Source organism: Coregonus clupeaformis, unplaced genomic scaffold (genome assembly GCF_020615455.1).
Source record: "Coregonus clupeaformis isolate EN_2021a unplaced genomic scaffold, ASM2061545v1 scaf1021, whole genome shotgun sequence".
Classification (NCBI taxonomy): Eukaryota; Metazoa; Chordata; class Actinopteri; order Salmoniformes; family Salmonidae; genus Coregonus; species Coregonus clupeaformis.
The window spans coordinates 135,617-157,241 of record NW_025534475.1 but is presented as its reverse complement, the minus strand read 5'-3'; the positions used below and the strand labels follow the sequence as shown (position 1 = coordinate 157,241).

Genomic DNA, 21,625 nt, shown 5'->3' with positions numbered 1-21,625 from the left:
AAAAATCAGCCTACCATGTGTAGAGACCAGAGGTCCCGGTTTTTGTCAGCTCGAATGTTGTCATTAAAAAAACATTGTTTGATTGGTTGACAAGATTCATTCTGCTCATTGGTCAATCATGTGCTGCGGCCGCTCAAGACTTCAGCTAGTTTAATCTTTTGGCGGCTCGAGCACCACGAACCGAGAGGTTCTTGCCATTCTTACCGGGAGGTCTTGCCAGGTTTAAAGAAAGGTTCTTGGCATTCTTACAGTTTTGGTTATTGGTTGAGTGAATCATTTTATTGCAAGTGACTACATCTTCTTCATTTTATTGGTCAATAAACTTTGTGTCCTTCTATGAAGACCAGCTGGTACAAGAGGTGTTGTTTATCCTATTTATGCATATGATTTATTATTAATACAAATTCTCAACTGAGACATTGCTCAGTGTACATTTTATAGCAGTGGTCAGATAATGTGTCAGGTTATACTAAGGGTATTTGAATAGGGAATGAGAACACACATGGAATAATTTCATGTTACACTGAACAAAAATATAAACTCAAAATGTAAAGTGTTGGTCCCATTTTTCATGAGCTGAAATAAAAGATTCCAGAAATGTTCCATATGCACAAAAAGATTATTTCTCTCAAATTTTGAGCACAAATGTGTTTATATCCCTGTTAGTGAGCATTTCTCATTTTCTAAGATAATCCATCCACCTGACAGGTGTGGCATATCAAGAAGCTGATTAAACAGCATGATCATTACACAGGTGCACCTTGTGCTGGAGACAATGAAAAGGCCACTCTAAAATGTGCAGTTTTGTCACACAATACAATGCCACAGAAGTCTCAAGTTTTGAGGTTGCGTGCAATTGGCATGCTGACTGCAGGAATGTCCAACAGCGCTGTTGCCAGATAATTTAATATTCATTTCTCTACCATAAGCCGCCTCCAACGTCGTTTTAGAGAATTTAGTAGTACATCCAACTGGCCTCACAACCGCAGACCACGTGTAACCACACGCTCTGCTAAATGACTAAAATGTAAAAAAAATAAAAAATGTAGAAGCTGTGTGAATATAAGAATGAACCATGGACGTACATGTTATTTTTACATTTCAAAATGGAGGAAAATCTTTCCTGACGGACCTTATGGATCCTTGAGGTAAATTTGTTCAGCATGAGGAAAGACAAAGTTTCAAGTCTCTAGGACAAATGGAGCAGTGGATTTGAGGGTTTAACCTCTCGATCATACCTACAGCATTATTGCATTTTGGTACACCAGAAGTACATTTATTTCCAATGGAACGCTGCGTTTGCCTTGCAGCATTGCAGAGGCAGTTGCAGTGCGTTCTGTGTGGTCCATATCTAGAATTTTTGTTTAATACATATCCAGATGAAGATGTGTACCATTTTGCGCAATTACAATTTTGCGCAACTGCCTCTGCAATGTAAAAGCTGCCAGTTCTGTTTCGCCCTATTTAATGGTCACTACAGAAGTAATGTATTTTAAATGGCTTGTTGAGGTGGACAGGCTCAATGCAGGGCAGGTTTGCTCAGGCTGTTCTCACTGATAAGGTGTGTACCTTCTCACTCTACTACTTGACTATGTAACAGTCCCATATTTCCTGGTTTCCATTCACCTCACTCCATTGCTGCGAGACAATGAAGGATACACACACCCTGCTCAATCTGCTTCTGCTGCTCGTGTACCTAGCAGGTAATATGATATGGAAAAAACAACAACATTGTTTTGAGATAATATTTTGTCAAAATGTATTTTTGAGGAATGCCGAACTCGGTTTGACATCAGTCAATAGGTGTATATGTTCTGGACACCTGTTAAGCTCTATAACCATGTATATGTTCAGTGTCTGCTGAGGTTAAACTTTTGTTCGGACAATAGGCTAAATATGTGTCTAAGCATAATTATAGTTTTAGTGTTACATATACATTATAATGTGTTGATGATAGACTGTGAGGCTGTTTTTATGAACTTCCAGGATCAGCTGTGACCAGCGATGGGGGGAAGGGCAGTACCAGTAAGTAAACCACAGACACATACTACTCAACGTATTACAGTATGGTAACATCATTATTCGGACTCTGGGTCCTCTGGATTGTACCTGTGGTAGGACGGTAGTGCTAACAGCTAGCAGCTAACTACTGTACAAAAGAGAGGGGTTTATTTAAAATGACTTTTAGTAGTAATTTATCACTGTTACAAGTTAATTTACACACTGTGTGCAGAAAATCCAGTAGGCCTACATTGCCTGATTGTGTACTGTAATTTTCAGATGGTCCCTTGGAACTAAACATTGTGGGACCTGACTTTGTGACTGTCGGCGTGCCATGCAGTTTTGACTGTGCTGCCCAGTGCTCTCCCTCCTGTAGCTACAACATGAGTATCGACGGGCAGATTGAGCAAGGCAACGAGCTGTTCTTCACAGCTCGCCAATGGGAGGAGTCCCTAAACCTCACATGCACTGCAAGGAATGATGACTCTGGGAGGTCCTCTACAGTAACAAAGATACTGCAGGTTTTAGGTGCGTGGGTGTTTAAAAATTATAATAATATGACACTTCACCTGAAATTAGAGGTGCATGGTCTTTATGATATTAGGAATGGAGTGATAATTCAATGCCTTGTAATTTACGGACAAGATGTCTGGATTACTGGATTAGTGTTAGATTAAATTATTTTGCTCATGTTTTTCACATTGGTTGTAGGATCTAGACTATTGTCTAAATGTGTATGTGTTCCTCCTTTTAGCTGGACCAACCAACGTATCGATCACAGGCCCTGCCCTGATGATCCCAGGGGCCCCACAAAGCTTCAAGTGTTACGCCGACTGCCGTCCCTCCTGTAACTACACCTGGGGGATAAAGGGCCGATGGCTCGGGGGACAGGGGAACGAGATTACCGTAACTCCCGAAGAGTTGGCCACCTCTGTTACCCTGAACTGCAAGACCATCAACAGTGTGTCTGGGCTCTATGACATGGCAACAAGGACAATACCTGTGATATGTAGGTTATTGGGAGATTTAGAGCCAGATTGTTCTTCAAGATACCAGTATGAAAATGTATGCACTCACTTAACTGTAAGTCGCTCTGGATAAGAGCGTCTGCTAAATGACTAAAATGTAAATGTAAATGTAAGATGTTCAAACATTCATAGATCACCAGCAGGGTCAAATAATAATCACAGTGGTTGTAGAGGGTGCAGCAGCTCAGCACCTCAGGAGTAAATGTCAGTTGGCTTTTTGGTGTTCCTTTTGTAATCAGGCCTACATTGCCTGATTGTGTACTGTAATTTTCAGATGGTCCCTTGGAACTAAACATTGTGGGACCTGACTTTGTGACTGTCGGCGTGCCATGCAGTTTTGACTGTGCTGCCCAGTGCTCTCCCTCCTGTAGCTACAACATGAGTATCGACGGGCAGATTGAGCAAGGCAACGAGCTGTTCTTCACAGCTCGCCAATGGGAGGAGTCCCTAAACCTCACATGCACTGCAAGGAATGATGACTCTGGGAGGTCCTCTACAGTAACAAAGATACTGCAGGTTTTAGGTGCGTGGGTGTTTAAAAATTATAATAATATGACACTTCACCTGAAATTAGAGGTGCATGGTCTTTATGATATTAGGAATGGAGTGATAATTCAATGCCTTGTAATTTACGGACAAGATGTCTGGATTACTGGATTAGTGTTAGATTAAATTATTTTGCTCATGTTTTTCACATTGGTTGTAGGATCTAGACTATTGTCTAAATGTGTATGTGTTCCTCCTTTTAGCTGGACCAACCAACGTATCGATCACAGGCCCTGCCCTGATGATCCCAGGGGCCCCACAAAGCTTCAAGTGTTACGCCGACTGCCGTCCCTCCTGTAACTACACCTGGGGATAAAGGGCCGATGGCTCGGGGGACAGGGGAACGAGATTACCGTAACTCCCGAAGAGTTGGCCACCTCTGTTACCCTGAACTGCAAGGCCATCAACAGTGTGTCTGGGCTCTATGACATGGCAACAAGGACAATACCTGTGATATGTAGGTTATTGGGAGATTTAGAGCCAGATTGTTCTTCAAGATACCAGTATGAAAATGTATGCACTCACTTAACTGTAAGTCGCTCTGGATAAGAGCGTCTGCTAAATGACTAAAATGTAAATGTAAATGTAAGATGTTCAAACATTCATAGATCACCAGCAGGGTCAAATAATAATCACAGTGGTTGTAGAGGGTGTAGCAGCTCAGCACCTCAGGAGTAAATGTCAGTTTGCTTTTTGGTGTTCCTTTTGTAATCAGGCCTACATTGCCTGATTGTGTACTGTATTTTTCAGATGGTCCCTTGGAACTAAACATTGTGGGAGCTGACTTTGTGACTGTCGGCGTGCTATACGGTTTTGAATGTGCTGCCCAGTGCTCTCCCTCCTGTAGCTACAACATGAGTATCAACGGGCAGATTGAGCAAGGCAACGAGCTGTTCTTCACAGCTCGCCAATGGGAGGAGTCCCTAAACCTCACATGCACTGCAAGGAATGATGACTCTGGGAGGTCCTCTACAGTAACAAAGATACTGCAGGTTTTAGGTGCGTGGGTGTTTAAAAATTATAATAATATGACACTTCACCTGAAATTAGAGGTGCATGGTCTTTATGATATTAGGAATGGAGTGATAATTCAATGCCTTGTAATTTACGGACAAGATGTCTGGATTAGTGTTAGATTAAATTATGTTGCTCATGTTTTTCACATTGGTTGTAGGATCTAGACTATTATCTAAATGTGTATGTGTTCCTCCTTTTAGCTGGACCAACCAACGTATCGATCACAGGCCCTGCCCTGATGACCCCAGGGGCCCCGCACAAAGCTTCAAGTGGCTTTTTGGTGTTCCTTTTGTAATGTTTTTTTTTGTGTGTTACAGATGATGGCAAATCCATGGCCACACAGGCTGAACAGACTTTAGACCTGCTTCTGTTTGCCTTCACACTCTCACTCTACACCATCATATCACCATAATCCAGGAGAGGGCAGTTTGGTACAAGGAAGTGAGCGGTTTTCCACACACACATCTGAATAATTTGAAAACATCCATCATTATTACAGTGATGGAACATGTGGTTTATTGGTAAAGAACAAACAGTACCTCCCATATCAGGACGTTAACCATATTTGCTGATGATAAATTAAGTGGAAAGGCTTGGCTGAATCTTTCAATATCAAAGCACTACGTGAGTGTGCAAGCATCATCACGTGTATAGCCTATTTGGATTAAATATTTAATAAAGATACATTTACATTAATTTAGTAACATGTCTTTTTTGCAATGTGTAACTTTTTTCCAGACTTGAGATGGAATTGAAACCTGCAAGCATGCCATCTTCATGGAAGGCACAGACTTTGAAGTAATGTATTTTAAATGGCGTGTTGAGGTGGACAGGCTCAAGGCAGGGCAGGTCCAGCTCAACACGCCATTTAAAATACATTACTTCAGTCTGTGCCTTTGGATTAAATCAGTGTAATATAGATCTTGTTTGCGCAAGTAATTTACAGTCCCAACATTTGTCTACAAATTGCATAACTGCAATAAAATACATGATATTCTTAGTGTTTTCTCTCCAATAAATTCTGAAACAATTATCTAAATTCATTACCATCATAGTAAATTAAATATGTGAAATATGAAATAGTTCCCTATTGGTGGTTGAAGTGCTATGTTCACATACAGTGGGGAAAAAAAGTATTTAGTCAGCCACCAATTGTGCAAGTTCTCCCACTTAAAAAGATGAGAGAGGCCTGTAATTTTCATCATAGGTACACGTCAACTATGACAGACAAATTGAGAAAAAAAATCCGGGGGGACCTAGTGAATGACCTGCAGAGAGCTGGGACCAAAGTAACAAAGCCTACCATCAGTAACAGACTACGCCGCCAGGCACTCAAATCCTGCAGTGCCAGACGTGTCCCCCTGCTTAATACTTTTTTCCCCCACTGTATTGTCTGTCTGACGTGTAGCATTAACTTCACAACAGATGAGGGGCATCTACAGTGGGGGAAAAAAGTATTTAGTCAGCCACCAATTGTGCAAATTCTCCCACTTAAAAAGATGAGAGAGGCCTGTAATTTTCATCATAGGTACACGTCAACTATGACAGACAAATTGAGAAAAAAAATCCAGAAAATCACATTGTAGGATTTTTTATGAATTTGATTTGCAAATTATGGTGGAAAATAAGTATTTGGTCACCTACAAACAAGCAAGATTTCTGGCTCTCACAGACCTGTAACAACTTCTTTAAGAGGCTCCTCTGTCCTCCACTCGTTACCTGTATTAATGGCACCTGCTTGAACTTGTTATCAGTATAAAAGACACCTGTCCACAACCTCAAACAGTCACACTCCAAACTCCACTATGGCCAAGACCAAAGAGCTGTCAAAGGACACCAGAAACAAAATTGTAGACCTGCACCAGGGCGGGAAGACTGAATCTGCAATAGGTAAGCAGCTTGGTTTGAAGAAATCAACTGTGGGAGCAATTATTAGGAAATGGAAGACATACAAGACCACTGATAATCTCCCTCGATCTGGGGCTCCATGCAAGATCTCACCCAGTGTGGTCAAAATGATCACAAGAACGGTGAGCAAAAATCCCAGAACCACACGGGGGGACCTAGTGAATGACCTGCAGAGAGATGGGACCAAAGTAACAAAGCCTACCATCAGTAACACACTACGCCGCCAGGGACTCAAATCCTGCAGTGCCAGACGTGTCCCCCTGCTTAAGCCAGTACATGTCCAGGCCCGTCTGAAGTTTGCTAGAGTGCATTTGGATGATCCAGAAGAGGATTGGGAGAATGTCATATGGTCAGATGAAACCAAAATATAACTTTTGGTAAAAACTCAACTCGTCGTGTTTGGAGGACAAAGAATGCTGAGTTGCATCCAAAGAACACCATACCTTCTGTGAAGCATGGGGGTGGAAACATCATGCTTTGGGGCTGTTTTTCTGCAAAGGGACCAGGACGACTGATCCGTGTAAAGGAAAGAATGAATGGGACCATGTATCGTGAGATTTTGAGTGAAAACCTCCTTCCATCAGCAAGGGCATTGAAGATGAAACGTGGCTGGGTCTTTCAGCATGACAATGATCCCAAACACACCGCCCGGGCAACGAAGGAGTGGCTTCGTAAGAAGCATTTCAAGGTCCTGGAGTGGCCTAGCCAGTCTCCAGATCTCAACCCCCATAGAAAATCTTTGGAGGGAGTTGAAAGTCTGTGTTGCCCAGCGACAGCCCCAAAACATCACTGCTCTAGAGGAGATCTGCATGGAGGAATGGGCCAAAATACCAGCAACAGTGTGTGAAAACCTTGTGAAGACTTACAGAAAACGTTTGACCTGTGTCATTGCCAACAAAGGGTATATAACAAAGTATTGAGAAACTTTTGTAATTGACCAAATACTTATTTTCCACCATAATTTGCAAATAAATTCATTAAAAATCCTACAATGTGATTTTCTGGAGAAAAGAATTCTCATTTTGTCGGTCATAGTTGACGTGTACCTATGATGAAAATTACAGGCCTCTCTCATCTTTTTAAGTGGGAGAACTTGCACAATTGGTGGCTGACTAAATACTTTTTTCCCCCACTGTACATCTACTCTGCATCTACATTTTGATCTTGAATGTAATCAACATGAGTAAATATTAAAACACACTTGATCATGGAGTGCGATTAGTCCGTTTTTGATTATCACTGATTATAAATCAGGAGTTTCTTTTATGGTACATAAGAACAATCAATGTTCCAGAGAGGCAATGGTATCACCTACACACACCCTTTCTATCTTTTCAAGTTTTTTCATGTAATTTATAACCCTCTTATCATCTTGAATTATACTTACATTGGTGATGATCTAGGTCAAAGTGAATCAATGCATTTTAAATGGAAAAATAATAAGTATCCTTTAATATTATTATTATACCAACAACCTCTATCTACATAAGAGCTATTCTACATAATAGGATAAACAGATTAAAACATGTCTGTAACCTTCACCCGTCTGAATGGACAAGAAGCAAACCATGTGAATGCTCCCTAGCTCAGAGACATGTCACTTGGCAGTATCAAAAGGCTCAGCCGCAGTAAACGCCTGCGAACACAAGAAACTAGCACACACACCCTAACCAGAACACAATGACGTGAAGCTGATAACCCACATAAAGGTCCAAACACTAGTAACATAATCATTTTGTTTTTGAATTGGTTCCTGATAAGATTGTCAGCCACTTTTCTGAGGTATAAATGTATGCCAAATAACGAAATGCATTAATCACCCATTGTTTATCCAAATGCTAACATTATAGTGAACAAGAAAAAATATTTAAAAAATCCACTTCATCCTCATTTTTTCACATTATGTGTATGACTCAGTGGCTTGTTTTCCATTCTGTCAGATGGGCCGTCCTCTGTGGAGATCAGTGGGGTGAACACAGTGACGGTGGAGGTTCCCTATGGCTTCCAGTACTCAGCCAATTGCTTCCAAGCCTGCACCTTCACCTGGACCAGAGGAGGGCTCACCACCCAGGGCCCAGAGCTCAACCTCCAGCTGAAGGAGCAGGTTCCTCCACAGGTCCTGATCTGTTTGGCGATAAACCCCACCACCGGGAAGTCAGTGACAGTCAGCAAAACAGACAACGTGACATTTAGGCTACTTATAATCAGTTTAAATAAATTTTTATCAATCTAAATTAATATTTAGAAATCATACTATGCCAAAAGATGTAATGCTTTTGTGCCTCTGTACTGCACATCCAGAGTTTATGGAGCTCTGTTCCAACCTAATTCAACCCATGACAATTATATATTTTCTAGCTGGACCGTCCAATATAAAAATCACAGGTCCTGATGCACTGTCCAGTGGAGTGACGTCCAACTTTTCCTGTTCTGCTGATTGCTACCCGTCCTGCTCTTACACCTGGACGATTAGTTCTGAAGGACAAAGCACAGTGACCACCAAATACGGCCAAACCATCTAAGTCACACCTGCCTCCTGGGAGTTTGCAGAGGAACTGATCTGCGAGGCTCAGGACACCGTCTCACTCCTCTACATCTCAACCTGTTACACCTTATGTGGCCCGTGAGTGGAATTTGTAATTTTTTAAAACTTGAGTGGTCCATTGAAGTCGCTTTGGATAAAAACATCTGCTAAGTGGCATATAGTATTATTTTTACTATATTATGTTAGTCATATATTCTAGAAGGTTCTAAGAGTTTACAATCAATTAAACATAGTCATGTGTTTACTTCCACCTCATCCCAGGCGGACCGGGGGCCATTTTGATCATGGGTGACAGCTCAGTGAGAGTAGGAGACACTTACAACTTTGTGTGCTTTGTTGACTGCACCCCCTCCTGTAACTTTATCTGGACATTCAATGGAAAGATCTTCAATGGCGACAATATCCAGTTGCCCGTCTTCCATAAGGGCGATAAGCCCATGGTTGCCAGTAAACTGGTAGTTACTGTTGATGAGTACAGGCACAATGAGGCACTGACGTGTGAGGCCAAGAATGTTGCCTCAGGGGTCACTGCTGTTAGCACCAAGATCCTGACCGTCATTGGTAAGTCAGAGTTTGTGACAAATAATTTCACACAAGTAAATATTTAGAATCAGATGTTTGAAGGTGAAAGCCCACCATTTTGTAAAAGTCAACTCAAAGTATTTAACTTTGTATCTCTCTGAAAATAAAATGTTGCTTGTTCTTTCTGTCCTCTTCACCTCTTTTCCACTCCCCTGTCTTCCAGAACCTATCTCTGTACAGCCGGTGTCCCAGGACAAGCCCTTGGCACACCAGCCCTTCTCACTGCAGTGTGTGGGCTCTCAGAATCCAGCCTCCATTTTGTGGTTAAAAAATGGCCTCCCTGTAGCTGTGTCCGGCAGGGTCAGTCTCTCTCCCAACAACATCACTCTGTCTTTCAGTCCTCTGCTCCAGTCTGATGATGGGCTGTACCAATGCATAGTTTCTCAGGGGGGAGCGCCCATCAAAGGGGTCGGGTACAAACTGAATGTAAATTGTGAGTATGCAGAAATAAATTACATTTAAACAGCCATTTTTGCTAACCATATACCAGTTTTTCAAGAAAGATCATAAAAAAGATCCAGTTATATTTACATTTGAGTCATTTAGCAGACTCTCTTATCCAAAGCAATTTACTGGAGCAATTAGGGTTAAGAGCCTTGACCAAAGGGCACATCAACAGATTTTTCACCAAGTCGGCTCGGGGATTCGAACCAGCGACCTTTCGGTTACTGGCCCAATGCTCTTAACCGCTAGGCTACCTGCACACACACACACTTTACTAGTCAAAAGTTTGGACACACCTACTCATTCAAGGGTTTTTCTTTTTTTACTATTTTCTACATTGGGGCGGCAGGTAGCTTAGTGGTTAAGAGCGTTGTGCCAGTAACGGAAAGGTCACTGGTTCTAATCCCCGAGCCGACTAGGTGAAAAATCTGTCGATGTGCCCTTGAGCAAGGCACTTAACCCTAATTGCTCCTGTAAGTCGCTCTGGATAAGAGCGTCTGCTAAATGACAAAAAAATAAATAATAAAAATAAATTGTAGAATAATAGTAAAGACATCAAAACTATGAAATAACATATGGAATCATGTAGTAACCAAAAAAAGTGTTAAACAAATCTAAATCTATTTTATAATGAGATTCTGCAAATAGCCACCCTTTGCCTTGATGACAGCTTTGCACACTCTTGGCATTCTCTCAACCAGCTTCACCTGGAATGCTTTTCCAACAGTCTTGAAGGAGTTCCCACATATGCTGAGCACTTGTTGGCTGCTTTTCCTTCACTCTGCCGTCCGACTCATCCCAAACCATCTCAATTGGGTTGAGGTCGGGTGATTGTGGAGGCCAGGTCATCTGATGCAGCACTCCATCACTCTCCTTCTTGGTAAAATAGCCCTTACACAGCCTGGAGGTGTGTTGGGTCATTGTACTGTTGAAAAACAAATGATAGTCCCACTAAGCGCAAACCAGATGGGATGGCGTGTCGCTGCAGAATGCTGTGGTAGCCATGCTGGTTAAGTGTGCCTTGAATTCTAAATAAATTACAGACAGTGTCACCAGCAAAGCACCCCAACACCATAACACCTCTTCATCCATGCTTTGCGGTGGGAACTACACATGCAGAGATCATCCGTTCACCCACACCGCGTCTCACAAAGACATGGCGGTTGGAACAAAATCTCAAATTTGGACTCCAGACCAAAGGACAAATTTCCACCTGTCTAATGTCCATTGCTCATGTTTCTTGGCCCAAGCAGCTCTTCTTCTTATTGGTGTCCTTTAGTAGTGGTTTCTTTGCAGCAATTCGACCATGAAGGCCAGATTCACACAGTCCCCTCTGAACAGTTGATGTTGAGATGTGTCTGTGACTTCAACTCTGTGAAGCATTTATTTGGGCTGCAATTTGAGGCTGGTAACTCTAATGAACTTATCCTCTGCAGCAGAGGTAACTCTGGGAATTCCATTCCTGTGGCGGCCCTAATGAGAGCCAGTTTCATCATAGCGCTTCATCATAGCGCTTCATAGTACTCCTGAGTGGCGCAGTGGTCTAAGGCACTGCATCGCAGTGCTAACTGTGCCACTAGAGATCCTGGTTCGAATCCAGGCTCTGTCGCAGCCGGCCGCGACCGGGAGACTCATGGGCGGCGCACAATTGGCCCAGCGTCGTCGAGGGTAGGGGAGGGAATGGCCGGCAGGGATGTAGCTCAGTTGATAGAGCATGGCGTTTGCAACGCCAGGGTTGTGGGTTCGATTCCCACGGGGGGCCAGTATAAAAAAATATATATGTATTCACTAACTGTAAGTCGCTCTGGATAAGAGCGTCTGCTAAATGACTAAAATGTAAAATGTAATGGTTTTTGCAACTGCACTTGAAGAAACTTTAAAATGTTCTTGAAATATTCCATATTGACTGACCTTCATGTCTTAAAGTAATGATGGACTGTCGTTTCTCTTTGCTTATTTTAGCTGTTCTTGCCATAATATGCACTTGGTATTTTACCAAATAGCGGTATCATCTGTATACCCCCCGTACCTTGTCACAACACAAGTGATTGGCTCAAACGCATTAAGGAAATAAGTTCCACAAATTAACTTTTAAGAAGGCACACCTGTTAATTGAAATGCATTCCAGGTGACTACCTCATGAAGCTGGTTGAGAGAATGCCAAGTGTGCAAAGCTGTAATCAAGGCAAAGGGTGGCTATTTGAAGAATCTCAAATATATTTTAACACTTTTTTGGTTACAACATGATTCCATGTGTTATTTCATAGTTTTGAGATCTTCACTATTATTCTACAATGTAAAAAATAGTAAAAATAAAGAAAAACCCTTGAATGAGTCCAAACGTTTGACTGGTACTGTGTGTGTGTGATATATATATATATATACATACATACAGTGGGGGGGAAAAAGTATTTAGTCAGCCACCAATTGTGCAAGTTCTCCCACTTAAAAAGATGAGAGGCCTGTAATTTTCATCATAGGTACACGTCAACTATGACAGACAAATTGAGAAAAAGAAATCCAGAAAGTCACATTGTAGGATTTTTAATGAATTTATTTGCAAATTATGGTGGAAAATAAGTATTTGGTCACCTACAAACAAGCAAGATTTCTGGCTCTCACAGACCTGTAACTTCTCCTTTAAGAGGCTCCTCTGTCCTCCACTCGTTACCTGTATTAATGGCACCTGTTTGAACTTGTTATCAGTATAAAAGACACCTGTCCACAACCTCAAACAGTCACACTCCAAACTCCACTATCGCCAAGACCAAAGAGCTGTCAAAGGACACCAGAAACAAAATTGTAGACCTGCACCAGGGCGGGAAGACTGAATCTGCAATAGATAAGCAGCTTGGTTTGAAGAAATCAACTGTGGGAGCAATTATTAGGAAATGGAAGACATACAAGACCACTGATAATCTCCCTCGATCTGGGGCTCCATGCAAGATCTCACCCCGTGGGGTCAAAATGATCACAAGAACGGTGAGCAAAAATCCCAGAACCACACGGGGGGACCTAGTGAATGACCTGCAGAGAGCTGGGACCAAAGTAACAAAGCCTACCATCAGTAACACACTACGCCGCCAGGGACTCAAATCCTGCAGTGCCAGACGTGTCCCCCTGCTTAAGCCAGTACATGTCCAGGCCCGTCTGAAGTTTGCTAGAGTGCATTTGGATGATCCAGATGAGGATTGGGAGAATGTCATATGGTCAGATGAAACCAAATGCTGTTTTGGTAAAAACTCAGCATTCTTTTTCCTCCAAACACGACGAGTTGAGTTGCATCCAAAGAACACCATACCTACTGTGAAGCATGGGGGTGGAAACATCATGCTTTGGGGCTGTTTTTCTGCAAAGGGACCAGGACGACTGATCCGTGTAAAGGAAAGAATGAATGGGGCCATGTATCGTGAGATTTTGAGTGAAAACCTCCTTCCATCAGCAAGGGCATTGAAGATGAAACGTGGCTGGGTCTTTCAGCATGACAATGATCCCAAACACACCGCCCGGGCAACGAAGGAGTGGCTTCGTAAGAAGCATTTCAAGGTCCTGGAGTGGCCTAGCCAGTCTCCAGATCTCAACCCCATAGAAAATCTTTGGAGGGAGTTGAAAGTCTGTGTTGCCCAGCGACAGCCCCAAAACATCACTGCTCTAGAGGAGATCTGCATGGAGGAATGGGCCAAAATACCAGCAACAGTGTGTGAAAACCTTGTGAAGACTTACAGAAAACGTTTGACCTGTGTCATTGCCAACAAAGGGTATATAACAAAGTATTGAGAAACTTTTGTTATTGACCAAATACTTATTTTCCACCATAAATTTGCAAATAAATTCATTAAAAATCCTACAATGTGATTTTCTGGATTTTTTTTCTCATTTTGTCTGTCATAGTTGACATGTACCTATGATGAAAATTACAGGCCTCTCTCATCTTTTTAAGTGGGAGAACTTGCACAATTGGTGGCTGACTAAATACTTTTTCCTGTACCGCTGTCTGGAAAATGTGTGCTTTAATGCAGTTTGACAGACTTTCAGTAATTGGTTTGTTTTCCACACATTGTGTATTTTCTTGCCAACCTCTTAGTCCATGTTTATATCTCTGTAAAATATTGGTTTTGGTGTCAACATGTAAAAATGCTATTTGCTGAAAATGATCTTCTCCGTATCTGCACTTTCAGTAATCATCAATAAAGATTAAGCCAATTTATTTAGGTATTCACACTCATTCTCTGCAATTTATGTATTGAACATGAGATGTACAGTCTTGGACAGAAGAATTGAAAATAACTAAAAAGGTGCCTTTATTCATATTTCAGTTCTCCTGGCTTTCTGAGACTGGCAGATGCATATTTGAACTATTATCCATATGGGTGTGTTGGGCCGCAGTCAGATAGAACATTCTGTTTTTGGCCATGCATAGTAAGTACTGTTTTCTCATACAAGGATGAAACTTATACATGCTTTGAGCCATAGAAAAAAAACTATAGTATAACGTCAAATGTTACAGACCTTCCAATATGGCAGCCAAAATTAACTGATTCATTGTTGCGTACATACAGCACTGTTTGGATTAGTAACATGTAAGAGCATTGAAAAACACTACTTAAAATCGACTGCTTGCTTAGGGAAAAAGCTATTTTGCTCTCCGTGATGTCAATTTGTAGGGTTCTGCACTCACGTCACACTCCATACTTCTTTCGCAGGGCTCCAACTGAAGTGTCCTCAAGTCCAGCTTGAAGAAGAAAGTCAAACAGTTCTTGTAGAACTAGAAAAACAAACAAAAGTTAGCAGTTACCCATGCCGTATAATAATTTTGCATTTGGGTTAAATAATGTATCCGAAACTGTGCCAGATCAACAACCAATCGGTACCTTTCTTCTCAGGGCTGGACATGAACATGACAGCCATGTCGAATCGCCTCACACCGGCCAGACTCCTGAGGATCTCCAGTATGACAGGTGGCTCTTCGTTCCTCATAGAAGGACAATGTGATAACTCAGTCACATTTCTTGTATGAACCATAACATTCATAATAGCACAGTATTTGTACAGTACTTACTTGATGTAGAAGCTTTGTAACGTCCTTAGAATCTGATTGAGCATGTCTGGTTCAAGAGAGCTCTGGAAGATCTTGGCGTACGCCTGAGGTTCGATTTGCTAAAACAGAACACAGACACACAACAAATAAACATCAGTCCTTGGTGGCATCTACATGTTTTTCTCAGTAGAAAAGACTAATCTAGTTGTATGGTGATTTGCTTTTGTACAAATACAATCCCAAACAAGAGACCAGGTCTCTCTGAAGAAAAGATGATCACAAGAAGATAGGCTATATCTTATTAGTAAGTCACATGTCATTAGCAACCATTTTGTATAGGCTATAAATAAAAGGTTAAATAAAAAAAGGACAGTAATACAATCCATATTTAATGTTTATTTTCCCTTTTGTACTTTAACTATTTGCACATAATATATCATTTGTGAGTGTAATGTGTAATGTGTTTTTCGTCACGTTTTAATTCCACACCCACCTTCAAATACTTGTAGATGACTTCAGGGCCATTTCCAATCTTCCTGAGGTCTGCCTCTAGCTGGAAGCTGTTGGCGGGGGCAGGAGGTACGACCTCTGTCGAGGAGGAGGGTGTAGCAGGCGGTTCTGTTGGTTCACTGACGGTTGCCTCCCTGTGCTTCTGTGTCTGTGCTCTCACAGTATCCCCCTCAAGCCCTCTGAAATAAGGAAACAACCTCATCAGTGGTGCTATTGACAAAAGCCTAACTGTTGACAAAAGTTGTATTATAAACTAACTAAAAACATGTATCAACAAAATCCTCGAGCCAATCGGTTTGGGATTAAGCAATAAAACAGTATCTCTTACTTGACAGGGGAATGTGAGGAGACGTTTGATATCTCTTCAATCTTCAGGATCTTAGCGCTGGGGGAGGTAGAGGGAGGTGAGGCCTCACCCTGACCCTCTCTCACAGTGTCTGCGATGGAGGTGGTCTTCTGGGGCCTAACACGGGGGGCTGTGGTTGAGGTCAACACAGCCGAGGGCTCCTCCTGGACCAGGATCTTTCCACCAACCTCCTCAATGTCCACTCTCCTCAACGGCTTCTGAGATACAAGGAAATCCAATAGGAACATTGTTGTGTGAATCTCTCAAGCCAAGTTCAGAAACAGCCTAGCGAGAATATTTTTCCTGTTTTATCTGAGTGACTCACGGTTGACTGCAGGTGAGGTGGTTTGTTAATTGGCTGTACTGTTCTCCGCTGTGCGTGCTCCTCTGTTGCCAGCAGACCACTGGTGCCCATGTCCTACACAGGAGCAGAGAGATGCTATGTCAATGATTTGTCAACAAAGACAACAGGTGTAAGAACATTAACACTAAAAGCCTTAGTGAGCATGGAACCACATACGTACAATGGCGATCTTCTTCATCTCATGAAATGCCTGCTTGTTTCCCGGTTCCTGCTTCAGGACCTCTTCAAAATCTACAATAAATAAATAAATAACCATGACAAACAGTTCCATGACTACTGCTACCATTCACACTAAAAGACTAACCTGCTCAAGGTAGTTACATAGAAACCTGCCTAGCCTATACAAAATGGTTGCTAATGTCATGTGATCTACTAATAAGATATAGCCTATCTTGGATGCCTGTCTACTGTACCTTCTTTAGCTTGTTTGAGCAGTCCCAGAGCAGCCCTGGCTGTCCCTCTGCGGGCAAAGGCCTTTGAGTAGGTGCCATCCAGGGCTATGGCTTTACTGCAGTCCTCCTCAGCCTCTACATATCTGAGGAGAGAATCAAGCTTAATCAATGCACAGTTTTGACAGAATTTACACTTATCCAATACTCACTTATCCTGCGTACCTCTGCAGCTTTAAGTAAGCCATGGCCCGGTTGGCAGGCAGGAGGACGTTGGTGCTGTCCGCTTCCATGCCCTTGGTGTAGTACTCTACTGCTGTCTCATACTTCCCCTCTTTGAAGTATGCGTTCCCCTGAAAGAGTCAAGGTTTAGTGCGGTGGTAACCATTTAGAAAACAATGCACTTAAAAACAGGCAAATAACATGCTGTAGTACAACTGTGGTATGTCTTCAGAGCTGCAGTGTCTCAGAGTCGCTGGGTAACTGGTACCAAATATGTAGTGGGCCTACACTAACATCAAAAGATAAGTGTAGCAGGTGGCTCTACCCTGTCTTTCTGCACCACCGCCTCTTGTCTTCTATGCTGTTCCTCCATGAGCTGCTGTTGCTTGACGTCCACAACAGGTGGCACCACCACTGCAGCCTCTGGGCTTTCTGCCTTCCCACCCAGTTTAGCAATGACCTACAGATAGAGGAGAGGTTAGAGGGGATCAGGGAGGGGGATACAGAGGTACAGTAATAGATCCAGCACCAGATAATGTCTCACCTCTTTACATTTCATCACTTCATTCTGTGCCTCCAGGTTCCCAGGATCTAGCTTGAGAACCATTACATAATCTAGTTATGTAGAGGAAGAAAGCAGAAATTGTTTTTAAGTGACCTATTATTATAAGATAATACGCCATATAAAAACTATACATCCTCTGCCGGCATTCTACCCATTTGAAAACATGTTTTGTTGTGTTACCATTACTCCTCACCTTCTAGGGCAGATTCATAATTTTGGAGGGCGAATCGAGCCGCTCCTCTTCGTGCAAATGCTTTGAAGTAGTTACTGTCCAGAGCGATGGACAAGTTGCAGTCAGACTCGGCAACAGCAAACCTGACAGACATACAGAAATATGAATTCTCACATTAATGTTGTCATTTAAAATATGACATATCATGAATATTCAAGAAATGGACTGATTGTTGCTTACTTTTTGAGTCTTAAAAAGCAGGTAGCTCGGTTTGTAGGCAGAATGGGGTTATAAGGGTCTGCGCCCATGCCTCTGGTGTAACACTCAATGGCATCATCATACTTCCCTTCTTTAAACAGCTGATTACCCTGAAAAACAACTGAAATTCAGTACAGCAAATATAAGACTTTGCAATCCATACATACAGTAAAGTAGTAACATCTACGGAGTACAGGTGACTACTGACTGAGTATTATTGACAAGGACCCGATATTGGTATATTGTATGGGTAATTGTCTAGGATTTCAGAGGCAACTTTCTAGTCCTACAGACATCTAAATCACAGCATACTACAAACAAATGCCCAGTTTGCAAGTATGTTCCTTGAATTCACCTTCAATGGTGGTCATTGTGTCATCATAATAATGAGTAATATTTTAAATGACAACATTTACGTGATAATTAATATTTCTGTATGTCTGTGTTAGGTTTGCTGTTTCTGAGTCTGACTGCAATACTATAAGTGTGAAGACGTACTTTCTCCTTCTCAGCAAGAGCTTTGTCTTGGTCAGTAGCAGGAACCCCAGAATCCTCAGATTCAGAGTCATTGGACTCAGCAGCGCTGTCCTCTTTATCCATGGACTCCAAAACCTTGTCCTACCAGAAGACAAAAAACATCCCAAAATGTTTTAGTGTAACAGCAAGCAGTACATACTGTTTAACAGGGTGCACTGCTGCCATTCAGTTTAAAACCAGACTTAGTTTAAAACTCACTATTGAAATCAAACGAGAAACAGGCAAGATCCACCTAATCCATTACCACATCAAATTTGTCCCATGACTGATAGTCATAAGACTTTATCCTGGGTGCTTGTTTTGGTTCAGTCTTTGCATTGTTGTCTGATGCCTTCTTCTTCTCCTTCTTCTTTTTGAAGTCCTTGTTTCGCACTGGTGGGAGGATTTTCTAAGGCAGGAATACATAGGTCAGGATGTTTCTAACATAGCACAATCTCAACTGTATAGCTAAACATAAAATATACACATTTTCAAGTGTAACATACTTGAGACTCGCCAATGCTCCCAGTTCTTAGTTGCTCATCCTTCTTCTTTATGTCGGTTTCCCAGCTGTCAAGATCTTTCATGAAGTTATGCAGGTCCTCTGCATTTTGTCGCATTTGCAGTTGGAGTTCAATGGATTTGTTTTCAGACATGCCTACCTGTCAAATACATCGAATATACTAGGTTGACAAAACAGGAGATAGGATCACTTTAATTTAAGATGTTAGTCAGCTAGCTAGCTAGTCAACGGAGACAGATATTCAATAAAAACACTAACTTAGTTAGCTAACAGTCAGTTCTTTATTGACGTTACTCAAAAACTGTGTGGCTAGTACGCTACTGTTGACTAGCTACTATAACACCAAGTAGCTAGCTACAATTGAGAACTTAGCTAGTTAGCTAGTCACGGCTGTCTCGCAAAAGCAGCAATTTATAGCTGGTAGCAAGCTAAGCTAACGCAACGCTTTCAACGAGCTTCGACCTGCCAATAAGAGCAGATTATTTTTTATTTTTTTTACAGGGACAGTGAATATTATAATATTTGAGTACCTGTCCCTTGCGTCCCAAAATGATTATAACTTATCCGTTTAAACGAGGCTTATTAGCATTTTATATTAGCTACAAACTATCACCATACTGTCGTTCTCTGTTTGTGTTCGGCGCCATGACAGCATTTCTTCTTCGATGGGGTTAAACGGCGTTCGGCATCCAATAAATGTTATTTACCGCCACCTACTAGACTGGAGTATAACTCCCTTATACTTTGCTTGAAAAATAAATAAATAAAAAATACCCTACCATCTAACACTCACAAAATAACAACAACAAATAAACACCACCCTACTCTATTTCTCTATTGAAATATATTTAGTCCTACTTCAGGCCAACAGCCTCAAAGGACAGGACACCACCACTTAACACACTAACTCTTCTGATGTCAAGTCTCACACACTCAAATACCTCCCTGCAGCTGCCACCACAACCTCAATTTTCTGCGACTTGCATTCCATCAGTACAGTTGATAACCATTGCTATAAATGTTAAAAACCAAATCTTACTTAAACATATCACTTGTTGGCTTATCCCTCTGTATTGGTACAGATCTACTACTCACACCACTCCTCTCAGTATCCCTCACCCATCTTCCTCTACTTTCTTCACTGCCTCAGCATACGTCACCTTCTGCACTACTCTAACCCTGGAAACCTCAACCTGCCTCTCTCGCACCGGACATTTCTGATCCCCAGCCCCATGAGCACCCCTACAATTAACACTACATTCCCCAATGTTACACATTCCTTTGACTCATGCCCTTCTGCACACTTCTCACACCTAGGAACCTCCCTCCTACACACTGCTGCCACATGCCCATAAGCTTGACACCTGTAACAATGTAATGTATTCGGCACAAATGCTTGTACAGGATAATTTATATATCCTAATATCACTCTGTTGGGCAAAGACTCAACATCCAAACTCAAAAGAACAGACATCGACTGTTCTGTTTCACCACTACCGCCACCCTGTCTGCGTCGCACCAAACGACGATCATCACAAACACCGGGAATCTTCTCCTTCAGTTGGTCAACTTTCACATTTACTGCTACACTAGTAATCACTCCTTTCAATGGCACCCTTTTCTTGAGAGCAAAACAATTCACATTTCTTGCCCCCATTCTGACCAGCAGAAACAAACAATTATCAAAAGACCACTTCTGGTTACTCTCACCGAATCCACAGCACCAAATCTGTTTTCACCCACCCTGAAACCACAAATGGATCAGCTAAAAAGCAAGGGTCCACTTTTTCCCCAAAACTTCACTTCTACTGTCACAGACTCATCTTCATCCTGACCCTCGGTGAAAGCCCCAGGCTCCGAGAACTTCACCACACCTACCACCTCCGATACTTCGCCTTCATTCACTTCCATTTCTCAGCTCACTCTGCTTACACTTCCTACCATTCTTTAACAAACATCTCCCTTTCCTCCCCCATTTTTAACCGACTCAAGCTCACCCTCTTCCTCCCTCTCTCTCAGACCTCCTCTGCCTCTCTTTTCCCCTCCATTCCTCCTCCGTATTCCAGGTATGTCTCCTTATGATAATACTGCACTTCTCCTGACATACATCTAGTTCTTGCCTTCTCAAGGGACGCCATTTAACCGGCTGCCACAATCTCCGTACAATCAGCACGAACCCCTCGGGATGTAGAGCTCAACAGTGCATCCCACTTGTAAAGCAACTGCTTCGTCTTGATGTTGTTCTTTATCAATAGCTACCGCGACGCTTTTCCATTTCAAACAAGAGCGCTGTTCCAGCCACCATCCACCGTTTGGCCATGACAGCATGTCCCAGCAGCCTTTGCGTTTTCTTCTATACCGAACGTGCACGCAGTCAGTCACTTGCCAATGCATGGAGTAATGTTTTTCAATAAACCTTGTTTGTAATTATATTAGAAAAAGCTCATGTATTTTCTGTTAACTAGCTAGCAACAATGTTGTTGCAGACATTAATTTATTGAATCTTTAACATTTGGTTAACTAGGTAAAATTAGTTTTATGTTGGATATTCTGTTTTCTCTTGTCAATAGCTATTGATCCAAGCATGCCATGACTATGAAAATGGTACATTCTGAATCAGGGGTGGATGGAGAAAAATCCACACCTTTTTT

The 21,625-nt window shown here is 42.0% G+C and overlaps 1 protein-coding gene across 9 annotated transcripts; it reads right to left on the bottom strand.

Annotated features, from left to right (window-relative positions):
• Nucleotides 1-7,708: 7,708 nt before the first annotated feature.
• Nucleotides 7,709-21,285, bottom strand: LOC121548728 (RNA polymerase II-associated protein 3). 9 transcript variants are annotated; one of them, XM_041860280.2, is made up of 18 exons: nt 19,588-19,611; nt 18,958-19,113; nt 18,717-18,860; nt 18,434-18,553; nt 17,918-18,045; nt 17,699-17,820; nt 17,485-17,555; nt 17,266-17,400; nt 16,944-17,071; nt 16,743-16,864; nt 16,490-16,560; nt 16,291-16,383; nt 15,948-16,183; nt 15,603-15,798; nt 15,131-15,228; nt 14,943-15,043; nt 14,750-14,836; nt 7,709-8,624 (listed from the first exon to the last, which is right to left on the bottom strand). In XM_041860280.2, the coding sequence occupies exons 1-17, from the start codon at nt 19,588-19,590 to the stop codon at nt 14,751-14,753; spliced, it is 2,010 nt and encodes a 669-aa protein (XP_041716214.2). In that variant the 5' UTR covers nt 19,591-19,611; the 3' UTR covers nt 7,709-8,624; nt 14,750. The 9 variants fall into 9 exon arrangements, with proteins under 9 accessions (XP_041716214.2, XP_041716223.2, XP_041716245.2 ...); XM_041860289.2 differs by lacking the exons at nt 7,709-8,624; nt 19,588-19,611 and adding an exon at nt 21,095-21,285 and having other exon boundaries at nt 14,260-14,836; XM_041860311.2 differs by lacking the exons at nt 7,709-8,624; nt 19,588-19,611 and adding an exon at nt 21,082-21,104 and having other exon boundaries at nt 14,260-14,836.
• Nucleotides 21,286-21,625: the final 340 nt, after the last annotated feature.